General features: G+C 42.0%; 1 protein-coding gene across 1 annotated transcript in view; it reads left to right on the forward strand.

Annotated features, from left to right (window-relative positions):
* The window catches only part of Nkain2 (sodium/potassium transporting ATPase interacting 2), a 594,649-nt gene that overhangs the window by 560,371 nt on the left and 17,617 nt on the right, over nucleotides 1-16,661 (forward strand). Inside the window, exon 5 of the mRNA XM_059272973.1 lies at nucleotides 10,850-10,910. Coding sequence (XP_059128956.1) covers nucleotides 10,850-10,910 — 61 coding nt within the window. The remainder of the gene's footprint in view (nucleotides 1-10,849; nucleotides 10,911-16,661) is intronic.

The following is a 16,661-nucleotide window of genomic DNA, read 5'->3' on the forward strand; positions in this document are numbered from 1 at the left end:
TGTGAAGTAACAACGTAAGTAATTTTATGGTCGGGGGTCACCACAACATGAGGAACAGTATTAAAGGTTCACAACATTAGGAAGGTTGAGAACTAATGATTTAGGAAGACCCATCCCATTGTGGGAGACACCATTCCCTAGGCAAGGGGGTCAAGATCAGTATAAGAAAAAGAGAAAGCTGGATAAGAGGATGCAAGCAAGGATATACTTATTTCTCTTTGCTCTGTGGATGACATATGACTGCTTAAGTTTCTGCCATAACTTCTCCTCATTGAGGGACCTAGAACTGTAAACTAGATGAACTTTTTCTCTCGTAAGCTGCTTTTTGTCAGGGTGTTTTATTACAGCAACAACAACAACAAACAAAATTATAACTAGAACAGGAATTGGTACTTAGGAAATCATAACAGTACTTTTCTTTGGGCCATCAGCTCACAAATAAAAATACAGACACTTATTATTAATTATGAAAGCTTGGCCTTAGCTTAGGCTTGTCCCACTAGCTCTTATAACTTAAATTAACCGATATTTTTATTAATCTACATTCTACCACAGGGCTTTTACCTCTCTCCCATTCTGTATGTCTGACTCATTCCGCATCTCCATGGTGACTCTAGCAGGTACCTAGAATCATCTGAAGTTTCTCTCTTTTTCCCAGAAGTCTCACCTCTCTCCTGCCTATTGGCCATTCAGCTCTTTATTAAACCAATCACAGTGACACATCTTCACAGAGTGTAAACAAATATTCCTCAAGAGGAAATAGGGTTATTACTTGGATGAAATTTACCATATTGTTTGGAGGAGAAAATTTTTGTAGGCATTTGGGGGAGAGTGCCTTGGGCAGAGCTTAGTGGGCCATTACAGTGGGTCCTTGGAAGGAGAGAATGCTAACGTGTGGACATGGAAGACTCAGTTCGTGGTGTTTCAGAGGCAAACAAGGACTTTAGTAAGAACTAGGCCAATGGCCACTTGTGTGATATATTGCCAAAGAATCTGAGTGTGTTGATCAAGCCTGAGGCTGAAAAACTCAGGTGTGCTTGATAAGAGTTCCACACCACTGAGGTGAAATCTGTGCTTCACTGGAACAGTAGGAGAGTCTTTCTTCACAGTCAGCACACAGAAACTGATTCAAGGGGACCCGAACACAGCTCAAGCTGGAGCAGAACTTGGTAACCTTCTTAGGATCTTTCATGTGGTACCGGCTTTGAAAGCATGAGAAATAGAAGGTTGAGAGGGTCATAGAGAACAGCAGTGGCATGGCACCTTGTGGCAGGGTCAGAATTCCTTCAGAGGAACCAGGGAGGGAGGTAAAGCCTTGGTTGCAACTGAGATGCCAGAATTTTGGAGATGACAGGACCACTTGTGGTGCTCACCAAAGACAATGGCAAATGTGGAATGTAGCTGGACTAGAAGGAAAGCTGTGTGTTCTGCAGATGGCCAAACCAGGAAGATGGGATGCCCAAGCCCTTTAGACTCCAGACAATTATGTTAAGAATGGGTCTCCAATGTTGGACATTGATTTATACTTCTGGATTTCAGTTTCATCTTGGTATGATTGTTTTTACACCCTAGTTTTTCCCTCTTTGAATAAGAATGCTTAAGTATGTACTCTTTAATTATGCTATTGGAGCCCACAGTTAAGAGATTTTGACCTTTCACAGAATTTTGGACCTTTGGAGTGTTGGAATTTTTTCAGACTTTGGGAGCTTTGGGGAGTTAGACTGTGTTTTATATTGTTATTTTAACATGAGACTTTGGGGACAAGAGGTGGAAAGTTAAGCCTTCAAGTGATGTGTTTGTAAGTCAATTTGGCAAGAGGATGCTGATTTGAGCCAGCAACTTGACACAAACTAATATCATTTTAAAGGGAACACTTTTTAAATAGATTTTTTTTTCTAATTGAAATAGAATTTTAACACTTTCCCCCATCCCGTTGGAAGGAAATTCTTAATGAAAAATTATCTAGAGCAGAGTAGCCTGTGAGCGTGTCTATGGGGGACTGTCTTGATTGTGATAGGAAAACCCAGACAATGTGGGAAGAACCATTCCCTAAACAGAGACTCCTGAATAATTGAGAAGAAAGCTAGCTGAAGTCAACCAAGCAAGTAAGCAAAGATGCATGTCTTTCTCTCTGCTCTTTATGGTTGGTGTGCTATGACTAACTGCTTGAATTCTACCTTCATTTCTCCTAAGTTGCTTTTTATCAAAATATTTATCGTAGCAACAAAAACTTCACTAGAATGGGGAAAGAGATGGGAGAGAAAGAAGGAACAACCAATGAAATCCAATTGTGTTTGAAAAATGTTGTAATAAAGCCTAATGCTTCGTATTCTAAAAATAAAGAAAGGAGGGACTGCTGTTGGATATCACTATTCCTATTGATAGGCTATAAGTACAGGAACCCCACCAATGAGATGATCTTATATGTTACCTTTATAGTCATATCCACTTCCCTCCGACCCCCACTTCTTTCCCTCTAGCAACCAGTAGTCCACCCTAGATTTATGTAATTTTATCATGTAACAACTACTACGGTCTGCGTATGGCAATACATGGCAAAACTCTACCACTCAGGGGACAAAGGCAGAAGGATCTAGAGTTCTAGGCCAAGGTAGACCATATTCTAAGAATAAGCAAACAAACAAAATATGTGGGACTACATAATATATAGTGTGGGGAGCTTGAGAGACAGTTCAGTGGTTAAGAGCACTGGCTGGGCCGGGCAGTGGTGGCACATGCCTTTAATCCCAGCACTCGGGAGGCAAAGCAAGGCGAGTCTCTGTGAGTTCAAGCCCAGCCTGATCTACAGAGCAAGATCCAGGACAGGCACCAAAACTACACAGAGAAACCCTGTCTCAAAAACAAACAAACAAACAAACAAACAAAGCACTGGCTGCCCAGGCCAAGGATGGCTTAGAACCACCTATAACTCTAGTTCCAGAGGATCTGTGGTGATCCACAGAGGTTTCCTAGTGAGAACTTACTCAGGGTCCAGGAATCTGAACTTGCTTTACCCAGCAGGGCTGCATAAGGGGATTTGACCACAGGCATGGTTACCGGGTGTTGGGAAGGGTCTACACGTGGCTGTGCGGTGTGCTTTGATCTTGCAAGGGGGAAGTCTTTTGCCCCACTCCTTGGCAGTATTATAAAAAGCCCCTTTGAATAAACAGAAAAGGGCATTGGGCAGTGATGCCGCCCTCCTGAAGCTATCCTGTGTTTCTGTCTTCCTTCTCATCAACTAGGTCTCTCTTTCTATCTAACATTTTCTTATCCCTCTCATAGGAACCCTTCAAAAGGGAGGAGATGGCCTCCCACAGAGATCTGACAGCTTCTGGGCCCTGTAAGCAAGGCCACTGCAGTCACATGCACACACACATCAATAAAAGTAAACATTGTTTTTCTTTTTATTAAGAGATATTCTATTCATTTTACATATCAGCCATGGATTCCCCTGTCCTCCCTCCTCCCACCCTCTATCCTTCCCCCCTTCCAACTCACCCCCTATTCCCACCTCCTCCAAGGCAAGGTCTCCCCTGGGGAGTCAGCAGAGCCTGGTTCATTCAGTTGAGGCAGGTCCAAGCCCCTCCTCCCTGTACCAAGGCTGAGCAAAGTGTCCCAGCATAGGCACTAGGTTCCAAAAATCCGGCTCATGCACTAAGGATAGGTCCCGGTCTCACAGTTTAGGGGGCCCCCTAAACAGTTCAAGCTAAATAACTGTCTCACTTATCCAGAGGGCCTAGTCCAGTTCCACAGTTCATGTGTTTCCACTAGTTGGGCTAGTTGTCTCTGTACTTTTTTCAGTCATGGCCTTGATACCTCTTGCTCATATGATCCCTCCTCTCTCCCGTCGATTGGACTCCTAGAGCTCCACCTAGGGCTTGGCCGTGGATCTCTGCAAAAGCAAACATTTTTTAATCTAAATAATATAAAATTTTGGAATTGGCTTTTGTCAAAAAGCACAATTCTATGGAAATTCTTTCAAGCTGTTGCATAAATCAATAGTTCTTTCTACGCTGTTGCTGAGCAGCATTTTATGGTGCAGGTGCACACACTGATTCTCTGTGCACTGAAGGACATCTGGATGGTGCCTCACGTTTAACTATTGTGAGGAAAAGTCAGCAGAGTGTGGTTTTAGTGTCTACATGTCTATTCCTTTCTGAAGGAAATGCTCGAGAGTGCAGTTGTTGACTTAGACTACAGTTGCATCTGTGGTTTTTAAGAAACCATGTTTCCAGATTGGTGCCACATGAGTGTTGCCCTTCTCGCCTTTTTTGTCTTTGACTTTGATCTTCCAAATTTTGACTGCACCTTAGGTGAATTTGTTTTTGAGTGATGCTTTTCAGAGTTTGCTCCACTTATTGAATATGGAGGTTCATAAGGATTTTGTAAATCGAGCCGGGCAGCGGCGGCACACACCTTTAATCCCAACACTCGGGAGGCAGAGCCAAGAGGATCTCTGTGAGTTCGAGGCCAGCCTGGTCTACATAGCGAGATCCAGGACAGGCACCAAAACTACACAGAGAAACCCTGTCTCGAAAAACCAAAAAAAAAAAAAAGGATTTTGTAAATGGAATTTAGGAAGTTTTCACTCATTGCTTTGTGTGGGTTAAATTATCAGGGCCATCGCCATCTTCTTTACTTTTGGAAAGGCGTGAGTGTTGTCCCTTTGGTTACTGTCCTGTGTGCCCTGACACTCTGTTCACAGTTTCCCTCTCCTTCTCTGTTGCCCAAAGAGACGATTTCTGTCTCCTGTCATCAAGCCTGAAGATTTTTTCCTTGGGACCCTCCCTTCTCCAACTGTTTTCTTATTTTCACTTCTAAATGTCCAGTGTCTCCGCTTTGGTTCATCTTCATCATTTATAATTTATTTTCTGAGACCTGCCTGGATTTTTTTTCTTTTTTCGTTTTATTTCGTTTGTTTATAAATGATTATTGAAGCATTTAATGGTTGTTAATTTAAAATACTTGTCAGATAATCGCTTCCATTGATTCCAATTTTACTCATATTGAGATGCTCCTTGATTTGATGACTACTTTTTAATTGAAGTTTAATTGAAACATGGACATGTCGGGTATCATGTTCTGAGACTCTGGATTTTAATTAAGGCTTCTGCTTTTGTTAGCTCACCCCCATAAAGTTTTGGCAGGGGAAGGAGAATGCTAGGTTACTTCTGTCAAGTGGGGGCCAGAAGTCCAGCATCCTCATTTAGACTTCATGAAGATTCACAACAGCAAGGGCTGTCACTGTGGCTGAGAGGCAGTGAACTGTCCTTTAACACTAGCCCCTCACTGATGGCATCACAGCTGAGATAAGGTCAGCGGACACTGTGCTACTCCTGGGTGCCTCTCACAGACACTACAGCTTAAGGATGCTCCTCATTCCTGCTGAGCTTTGGTAAACAGTCCTGCATCCGCACCGTATTCTCTGACATCACTACAACAGGGAGGGCTAGGGTGCTCCATCACTGTAGAGTGAGGCTAGGAATTTAGATTCCTCACCCTCCTGTGGAGTAATGGGGGCTCTTCCTAATGCCTAGAAGAAATGAAGATCTACAGTCCTTTTTGGCTTCTTGAACTCCCATAACCCAGCCATGAAGGAAGCTTTGATCCCTGCTCTTTGTTGTGATGGCTAAGTAATAAGAATACGGTTGTTTCTGTTCGTTTTTTCCTGTGGCATTGGCTACAGAAGGGGTCATCATTTATTAAACTGTTTCCTGATACCCTGCCTCTTTCTTAGTTCTTTGATGAGAGAGAACAGGCTTCTCTAAGGGCTTAGGATTCAGTTCTAGACTCTGAGATGCTCAACTCTGAATCTAGTGTATGTGAGACCAAGAAAACACAGGAGAGAAAACAAACAAGAAAAGAGAGAGGGGAGGGAAGAAAGAAAAGAGTGTAGAAGGGACTGAGTGGAAGAATTTACCTTTTATCCCTCCTTGGAGAACAAGGTCCCTTGTAGTACTGACTTCTTCCTACCTCTTCAGCTCTTAAGTTGGCTGCACATTTGATGCTCAGGGTTTTGACTTGTGCTTAGTTAGAACGGCTAAGAAAAAGAATCACTCTGACAAATCCATCTTTCTAGAAACAGAAGCTCAAACTGTAACGTTTTAAATACTGAGGTTGTTACATGTTACATTATCAAAATTCAGTATTTCTACATACTTGCCAAAGAGTTTCCCTTTCCTTGAACTCTTAGCTTCTAAGTGAATTTCTAGGACATCCAATCAGAGTTGAGTCTGTGGATACAAAAAGGAATTTTAATCTGATTTAGTTCTGGAGAGAAAAATATTATTTCCTTTCTGTCAGTAATGATGTCAAGGTGATTGGTAAAACCTTACCAGGTGAATTAGAAGTGAACAAATAATAATAGACACATGAAGATGGCAAGATGAGTGAATATAAAATAATTTTGACTTAGCTGTACTTCAGATAACAAAAATGAGCAACTCAAATACTTTTTTTTTCTCCTGAGTAACCATTCGTTTTTCTGGCACAATACCACGTGATCTTCCATTATTATTCTATCCATATTTTTTTTCTTTTTCTTTTTTCTTTTTTTCCTTTTGAGACAGGGTCTCTCTGTGTAGCTTTGGAGCCTATCTTGGAACTCTCCCTGTAGATAAGGCTAGCCTCAAACACAGAGATCTGCCTGCCTCTGCCTCCTGAATGCTGGAGTTAAAGGCATGTGCCACTGCCACTTAGCTTATTCTATTCATATTTAAAGAAGGAACAAAGTAAAATAAAATTCCTTTTGGAGATTTATCTATTCTTTTTTGATTTGTTTATTCAATTTTTTTCTGTTTTTACATCCCAAAGTTTCGCCTCTCTCTTCTTTTCCTAGTTCCTCCCTCCCTCCCTCTTTCCCCTCCTCGCATCCTCTCTTCCTCCTCTGTTTCTCTTCAGATACAGGGCAGACAGCCCTCCTGTGGATATCAGGCAGCCATGGTATATCAAGTTGCAGTGAGACTAGGCAACCCCTCTTCTATCAAGGCTGGATGAGGCAATCTGGTAGGAGGAAAGGGGTCCCAGAAACAGGCAACAGAATCAGAGACAGCCCCTGCTCTCACTGTTAGGCATCTCACAAGAAGACCAAGTTACACAGTTGTAACATATATGCAGAAATGGAAGGATCAGGTTGGGGGTTGGATGGAGGGAGAGACTACTGAGAGAAACAACTGGAATCTGGGGCATCTCCAAGATAAATTCGAAACCTAGAGCAATGGAAATTTCCGGGGATCTATGAGGGTGACCCTAGCTAAGACTCATAGCAATAGGGGACATGGAGCCTGAACCTGCCATCTCCTATAACCCTCCAGTGGAGAGTCTGGTACTCCAACCCAACCACAAACCCTTCGACCTACAATTTGTCCTACCTACAAGATGTGCTGGAGTAAAGATGGTGCAGAAATTGTGGGAGTGACCAACTAACGATTGGTCCAGCTGGAGACCCTACCCTGAATAGGCCAAGGGCCAAGATCCAGAGGCAGGATACCCCTAGACCTAGGATAGAGCCAAACACAACTGCCAAAAAAAAAAGTCAATGAAATGATTCCTAATGGTATTCTGCTATACTCATAGATTGGTGCCTAGCCCAGCTGTTACCAGAGAGGCTTTATCCGTCAACTGACGGAAGCAGATGCAGAGACCCAAAGCAAACATTAGGCAGAGCTTGGGAAATCCTGTGGAAGAAGAAGAGGAAGGATTGTAGGAGATTGTAGGAGACCAAAAGAAAACATACAAAACCAACTAACCTGGGCTATAGGGGCTCACAGAGACTGAACCACCAACCAGGGTGCCTGCATGGGACTGAGGTTTATTTATTCTTATGTGTATGAGTGTTTTGCCTTCATGTATATTTGTGTGCAGCATGCATACCTAGTGCCTGTGGAGGCCAGAAGAGGGTGTCTAATCCCCTGGAACTGGAGTTACCCACAGTTGTGAGCCACCATGTGGGTGCTGGGAATGTAAACAGGGACCTCTGCAAGAACAGTCAGTGCTCTTAACTGCTGAGCCATCTCACCAGCCCCAACCATTTCATTTTGATTACAGTAACTCGGATCTGTAACAATAACCTGAGCTACTATCCTCTTCTTCGTGCCCAATTGCTTCTCTTCAAATGGTCAGAATGCCTCTGCCCTGGACCCCTTTCCTACTCTCTGAACATTATCCTTATTTCCCAGTTCTTTTCTGAACACTTCTTAGAAAATGTTGCCTCACTTGTCTTTTGCCCACTATATTCTCCCAGAAAGCCTTTCTATGGCTCTGGGATTTGCCGCAAGCATGCCAGCCTACAATCTACTCTAGGAATGGCCCGCCATCTCTTAGGAGAATTAATACACTAATCTAGTCTTAAAGAATGAATGGATTACTTTAGGTGCCAGGCGAAGTTGGGTAAGGAGGGAAGAGTGTGCAGGATTAGCACTCTCTGTGGGCACAGTGGGAAAATGAGTTAAGGGACAGTAGAGAGGAAAACACTATTTTGTTTTTCTGCAAACTACTAACAGCTTTCAACGGGACTGAGTTCTAAGTTGGTGTGGTAGGAAGGCAGCTAAAATGCTGGGCACCGCTTCAACAGGAATGAGGACTGGGCCAAGAAAGTTACGCTTTCTCAAGGGCTGCCCCTCTTCAAGAGCAATTGGATACACACTGGAACCATGCTAATTAGATCCTGATCTGCCTATACAATTTCCACGTCTACTGCTCTAGGATGAGGTCCCTAAACTTCCATCAGGTAGAGAACTATGGATGGTTGTCTTAACGTACACATAACTTTCCTGCTTCAGGATCTCACTTTTATTACTTGTCTTCTGCAAAAATACATATAAGTTGATCCAAGAGTGGTTGCAGGGATTAATGAACCAATGCATGAAAGCAACTGTACTGCCTGTCACCTATACAATTTTTTCCCTTCTGGCTACTTCTCAAATCTACTTCAAATGACAAATTCTGCAAGATGGCACATTCCTTAAGGCTAGGACTGTGTCTAAAATAGTGGCTCTAACCAAGGGCAATTTTGCTCTTTAAACGGGACATATGGCAATGTCTGGAGACATTTTTGATCGTCTCAGTGGTTGGCTGTCTTTGTTGTAGAATGGTACTGTTTAAATGCGCACAGCTTCCACAGTGGAAAGCTGCCTAATCATAAATGTCAGTTGGCAACCCAGGGTTAGTCTCTATGGTGGCTTAGGTAGCATTTAAGAGATGCATGGATTTAGAAACATTGGAGATTATTAGAAACTATGAAACTCTCTACTGTGGGTAAATGTTATAAATTGCTACTGGAAAGGCAGAATTAAATTAGAAATATATAGGTGTAGGAAAACTGGAAGATAGCAGAGTCTCTGAATCTGATGAATTGGGGGAAAGCACATTTACATTTGTATTTAGAGGTGACCAATTTAAAAGCTAAACTTCTTTTAATCAGCAGGCTTTTATAATGGAATGCAACAGGATTTACTTTTGTATCAAAGGAGCTCCCCTGGTAGTTAGAGAATGCAGCTGAATACAATTATAAGCTCACTGATAAGCAGGATGCAGGTCCTTAGCTGCATTCAGGGAGAGTACACTTAATAATTGAGAATCTAGCAGCGACGCCTTAATGAGGAGTTTAAAAACGCACTGGCCCTGAATCTCAGAATTTGTCAATACTTGTTACCTAGATTTTCATTTCAAAGCAATGAAGTGATAAGTAAGAATCAAAAGGAAAGTTTGTGATTGAGAAAAAATTGCTTTACAAATAATTCAACAAGTACTTAAAGCCTGAAATAAAAGATTAAACCATTGATAAGTCAGTAAACCTTGGTCACATATAGTAGAAACATAATGTGGAAGGGGAAGTGGAGAGTTACAGGCAGGTACCTAAGGGACTTAGACAACATCCCATATAATCATTAACTAGCTAGGGCCAGACCCAAGTCCCAAAGATACAATAGAGAATAGCGCCTTCCCATGGCTCTTGGCAAATAAAAGATTAGAAAAGGTTAATATAATCCCATGTAAATGCTCAAATCACTATGGCTTTTTTTTTCATTTTATTGTTAGTTTTTATAATTGTGCTCTAGTTTGCTTTCTGTTGCTGTGATAAACGGCCTGACCAAAACCAATTTGAGAAGGAGAGGGTTTATTTGGCTTACACTTCGAAGGAAGCAGTCCATCAGTGACGGAAGTCTGGGCAGGAACTCAAGCAAGAACTGAAACAGAAGTCATGGAGGGATGCTGCTTACTGGCTTGTTTCCAGGCTCATATTCAACTGCGTTTCTTTTTACATCCCAGTCCCACCTGCCTAAGGATGGTTTGACATCCCAGTCCCACTTGCCTAAGGATGGTTTGACATCCCAGTCCCACCTGACTAAGGATGGTTTGACATCCCAGCCCCACTTGCCTCAGGATGGGTGCCACCCATAGCAGATCCTCCTACACCAACTAGCAATCAAGAAAATGCCCCCAAGACATGCCCACAGGACAATCTGGTGGAATCAGTCCTGCTACTGAGGTTCCTTCTTCTCAAATGAGTCAAGTTAATAACAAAATTTAGACATCACAACAAAAAAAATGGATTTTGGATAGCCAAGTGGTCATCCCTAAAACCATTTATTTACAAGAAACGCAAAACAGACTCATCAGGTTGTATTTATATAACTATTCATTATACATACATAAACAAAACAATGTATTTATCGACTAGATGGATACAGCTGGAGTCAAACATCCACAATAGAGTCGAGATCCAGTGACGATCATGTTGGAAGCCCACATGGGAATCTAACTGCTTGTCCTTGAAATGCTGCTCCCCCAGGGAGGTCGGACACTCTGGCTTTTGTGTGATGTCTAAAGCTTGTCCATTTTGTTTCAGCTGGCGGGCTTCATCTACGCCTGTTACGTTGTGAAATGTATAACTGAAGAAGAGGACAGCTGTAAGTATTAAAACTGCACTCTGTGTCTTTCAAGTTCAAAGCTTCCCTTAGTGCTTCCTCCCCAGCCTTCCTGCTCTGAGACAATACCCCTCAGCACCCCTCAGAACAGATAGTAAGCCTTTGGTGCCCATCATGCTAAGATAGTCTTCACAAAAGAATCAGCATACCAAAGAAACGGAGAAGCACTCATTTTGGAAACATGCTTTTCCCCTTTCACTGAAAAGTATTTCAAAAATCTGTCCTTAGAACAATTCTAGTAGAGACTACAGATGGGAGATTAGAGACAGACGTGAATTCTAAATGCAGTTAGCTTGAATATTTTCCTTTGTTACAGTTCAGTTATTGTGTATTGCTAATTAATCAGTTTCATCAAGGACTAACAATCTCAGCAATCAATAACTTGTAATAGTTCTTAAAACTCTGTCAATAATTGAATTCCTAATGGAAATCAGTTGCAATGACAATGATACGTATGCCATGATCTGAGATGGCATGGCATAAAATGCTATGACATGATCTGATATGGCATTGTATTGGCATGACATGTTAAGATATGATGTGATATGGCATAATCTGATATAAAAAATATCTGATCTGATATGACCTGATCTGGTATGTTATGATATGATATGGCCTGTTAGGGAATGACATGACATGATATAACATGAGATGATTGATATGATATAATATGACCCATGCTAAAACATTTTGAGTAGTGGGGCAGGACATGGTTGGCTACTGTGGGAAAGGGAAAGCTGGGGTCTGATGGGTTCCTGGATGTCTGTTATGAGTGAATGAGTACATGGAAATACCTCTTAAGGAAAGTAGAGCAGGGACACAATAATTGTCTGAGTATAGACAGGTTGTTTGAGGTGTAAGAGAAGGTATGCAGCAAGCATTCATCATATGCACAAAAGCCTTATTCAGAGACCATGGCTGATAAAAGATACAGAGATTTTTAAATGTATGGACCTAATAGGCCATGTAATTGGCATCTTTCCAGAAGAACACTTTGCAAAAGAGATTCCTGAAATGCTCATGCTCATTTTACAAGACTAAAGACAAGCAAACTAGACACTGAAGATTAGAATGCTTATTTGTACACTGACGTCCCTGAGAGTGGTCTAATAAAGAAGTATGTGCAATTTTTCCTAATTGAGTTTTGTTAGCATGGTACTAGGTAAGCAGAGCTGACAATACGGATCAAAGAGAGAAACAGAAAGATTTTCTCTATAGTCACAGTTCCTTAGGGAGAGTACAGCTTGTCCTGAGCTGTTCCATAGGGAAGATAAAAAGGGTAGTCTTAGGACAGAAAGTAACAATGACAGAACTACCGTGAATAACTGCTGAGGCATGGTAAGCATGTAGGACTGACTAGTTGCTCTTAAAGGGAGTGTGCCTAATGAGCTAACTAGATGGCTCAGTGGTTAAGAGCACTTGCTGCTCTTATATAGCACCTAGATTCAATGCCCAGCATCCACGCTGCTGCTGTTTGTAACTCTAATTCGAAATGATCTGACTCCCTCTTCTGGCCCCATCTGGCACTGCATGCATGTTGTACATAGTATCATAAGGCAAAACACCCACACAAATTTTAAAAAATAAAAATGGTCTACCTAGGCCAACAAAAAAAAACCCTGATCACCTAAGGGTGATCCCCAGAACCCACATGGTTGGAAGGAGAGAACAAACCCACAGGTTGTTCTCTAACCTCTACGCACAGGTAAATTAAATAAATACAATTTTCAAAGAGCAGTGCCCTGTGAAATCCATGTTCACAGTCACTAGTAAAGCAGCTGGTTTAGAGCTATCTAAAATCCAAAGGTGTTTTATAATGAGCTTAAGAACAGCTAGTGGGTTTTGTGGATGTTAAAACTTTGATTTATGGGAACTAATATATGAATAATACAAGGCCCAAATATTGGTATAAAGAACCCTTTCATAAAAATTCTTAATATGTCAGAGAATGCAAATTCTAAGGATGTGTCTTAGAGAATTCTTTCCTAAGTAAAAGTTTTACCAATATCATGTAAATCCAAAGAGATCAGATGTCTCCAACCTCTTCAGATGAATCTTCTGCCACCGCATCTCGTAAAATGTTATCCAAAACTTCTGAAAGTAATGTATTTTATCTATTTTGTTATCTCCCTCATTCCTGCTTTTATTAATCCAGAGTATAAGAAGCCATTTCATGAACAAGTTTCTCAGGTTGGTCTGAGAACTTAAGGAAATCTTTCTCTGTCTTCCAGTGTCCGTTGGCACTGAGCTTAGATGCTAACAGGCCCAGTGGACAGTCTACAGATGTTCATCAGGGCTCCTTGTGTACAGTGATCTTTGGTGACTTCTAATTACATTTATTTGTGGTCATGTCCAGCAATCATCAGGAATGTTTACACAGCAAACTGTCGACTAGTATTTCTCATACATTACCATTGTCTTAGCCTCTTGCCATGTGCTTATCTGAAGATCCTGCCCAGAAATCCAACTTCTAGTAATCTTATGTCAAGAGTTGAAATTTTTGCCCAACTTTGGGAAATCATAAAGAAAGTTATTTTGACCCTTAATTTTTATGAAAAACAAAAAGTGTCCTCTGAAAGCAAGCCTTGAAGAATTTGAGAGAGGTTTGACGTCTGTGCAACACTAAGGCCGGTGTCATGTCTGTTTGAAGCCACCTGCTTGCCAAATCAGTGGCGTCTCCATCCCTAAGAAGACAGTCCAGGTTCCCTAACTCGGTGAGAACACACGGTAGGGATGAGGTCAGGCTTCTGACTGCTGGGTGAATAAAGTAGGCTTGAGGCTGACCTGCAGTTGAACGGCTCTGTGCTCGGTGCTCCCAGACAGGAGTGTACCCAGCCAAAGTCAGAGGGAAAAGGCATCAGCTCCCAAGGAACCATGAACCAGGAGCAAGGACACAAGTTGGACTCTATGACACAGTAAGACATAGAGGATGCTAAACTGCACAGCACAGGGATGAGGGAAGGGAGGGAGGGAGGAAGAGAGATTGAGAGTGAGAATTAACGTTCCAGGCTTCTTTCACACTTACTACGTAGCCAAGAATGACTTCCAGCCTCTGATCTCCCTGACTTCTCCTCCCAAGTGCTGGGATTGCAGGTGTACCACCATGCCGTGTTTGCGCAACGCTATGAATTAAGCTCAGGGTCTCATGGGTACTCAGCGAGCACTGTACCTACTGAGCTACACAGCTCGCCTTACAGCAGCTGCATTAATACAAACATCTCTTTCCAGTGGAAAACCCCTGAACCTGGACTTATCTGTGTTTGACCCCTTTCGTCTAAACCAGAACTGCAGCCTGGCAAATGAGCTAAAGGCACACAGTCACAGCACACCACTGCCACCTGCTGTGCACACTAGAGTATGACATCAGGTACTGTGATGAGGGTGCGCTCCTGCTTTCTATGAATCACTAGGGCTGCCATGATAACACACCACAGCACTGGCAGCTTAAACAACAGAAACTCATCTTCTCCCAGCTCTGGAGGCTGAACCTCCAAGATCAAGGTGTTAGCACGCACTTTGTCCTGAGACCTCTCTTTGCATTTTCAAAATCCTTACATGGCCTTTTCCTCTTATTTAAAATTTCCAATCCAATTGGACTGCTGCCCTGGCCTGATGTAGCAGGAATCTTAAAGGGTCTTATTAATAAAAACAAACCCAGCCAGGTATTGGGGTGAATGCTGGAGGATCGGAGAAGCAGAACAAGCCACAGCCACCTCGCCTCACCAGTTCCTCAGCTGATTCTGTTTCCTCAGACTGGAAGCCTTTGAGTCCTCATCCAAATGGATCTCAGCTGAACTGTTGCTCAGAAGCCTAAAAGCTTAACCAGCTCTAGTTCCTCGTTCTCATGCCTTAAATATCTTTCTGCTTCCTGCTATCATTTCCTGGGATTAAAGGCTCTTGTTACCACACCTGGCTGTTTCCAGTGTGGCCTTGAACTCACAGAGATCCACCTGGAATGCTAGGATTAAAGGCATGTGTGTCACCATTTTCTGGCCTCTATGTCTTATGGCTGTTCTGTTCTCTGACCCCAGATAAGTTTATTAGGGTGCACAATATTTTGGAACACAATATCACCATACCCTGATGACCATATTTAACTTTAATTAGCTCTTTAAATGCCCTGTCTCAAAAATGTCACACTGAATTTTAAGCCTTCTGCTCATGAATTGAAGGGAGGGGACACAAATAAGGTTATAACACATACACACACATACGATAGTACACATGCATGGGCACACATACATGCACATGAACTCACGGTATGTTTCTTGGATGTATGAGTATATTTATGGGGCCAGAGTAGACCTAGCCTTAGATTAGAGCTTTGGGGTGCTAACACTGCCCAGCATGCTTGCATGCTCACTGCCATCAGACAGGAAACCCAGCCATCACCTCCAACTGTGACCTTGTCGACTCTTAGATGAAGAGTTCCACACCAGGAAAAACTAAAACCTTGAACTCCAGCTCAACCAGGCATCCATTTCAGCACAGTGACCCTCAAACCACACGTGGGTGTGTTTGTTCTGCCTAAAGAGGACAGGCTTCCTCCAGGAGAGTGGGCATCCTTACTGTGCTCTTTGTGGCCAAGCTCTCCTGTCTCTGGCCATACAGAGTTTTCCTTCTAGCCCCAAGTCTCTTCCATCCCACTGTGTTTGTTCTTGTTTACAAGCATCTGTAAAAGAAATGGAAGTGTCAGAGATTCTTGGTCTTTGGGACTTTTGTCTTATACGGGGTTCTTTTCTCTTTCTTAGTTAGACCTCCCTTCTCCTGCACAGCTGTGGCTTGTACCACTTCTGTGACACAGATAAGAATTTATCTTTATGTGTCACCTGCTATTAAAAGATCTTTACAGAAAGAATCACTAATCCATGTAGGGGGGGAAGTCCTTCAATATATGACTTCTCAATTTTCATTACTGTTTTTTTAAGTATTGCCATTAGCACAAAGTGCAACTAAATGTTGGTCTCTTGCACATGCATCCATTTCTGAGTACCTTTTAAGTACATTTTCTGTATATGTGGGTTCCTTTATTTTATGATTCAACCAATGGTAGATAGGAAATATTTGGGCGGTGGAGGGACATATTGTACCAAATATGTCCAGGCTTTTTGCCCTTGTTAAAAGTTCCCAAATAGGATAACAGAGCAACTTTTATCGCACAGAGCATTTGCACAGCATTGGGTATTAGGAATGATCTAGAGATGACTCCATGTACCCCGCAAGGTGTGTGTGGGTTATATATAAACTCTGTGTCATTTTTTCTAGGGTACCTGAGCATTTGTGAGTTTTTGTATCCACAAGATGGTCCTGGAATCCCCATGGTTACTGAAGGATGACTGTACCTACTACTTTATCTAATGGAGATGCAATGTATTTCCAAATGTTATTCAATATTGAAATCACCTGGGAAAAAAGATGTGGAATGTCATTTAAAGATAATAACCTAAGGGACTTATTCTGAAAGCAATATTGGAAAATGAATTCTAGCTATTTAAATTTGGAGTTAGACACATACACATGCCCACCAACTCAACGCAAATGAATAAAAAACCTGTCCAGAATTCTCTGAAGTCAAGTAGCCTAGGGACAAAAGTCACAACTGATTTATAGAATCTTTCTTTTAAAAAGAAAACCACAGAAAATTATTCACTGCTTTCAGGATAATAATTTTCTATTATTTTTGTTTGATTTTTCTCCTAAAGCCTGCTGGCCTACAGTATTTATCAAACTACG

Source organism: Peromyscus eremicus, chromosome 8b, assembly GCF_949786415.1.
Source record: "Peromyscus eremicus chromosome 8b, PerEre_H2_v1, whole genome shotgun sequence".
Taxonomy (NCBI): domain Eukaryota; kingdom Metazoa; phylum Chordata; class Mammalia; order Rodentia; family Cricetidae; genus Peromyscus; species Peromyscus eremicus.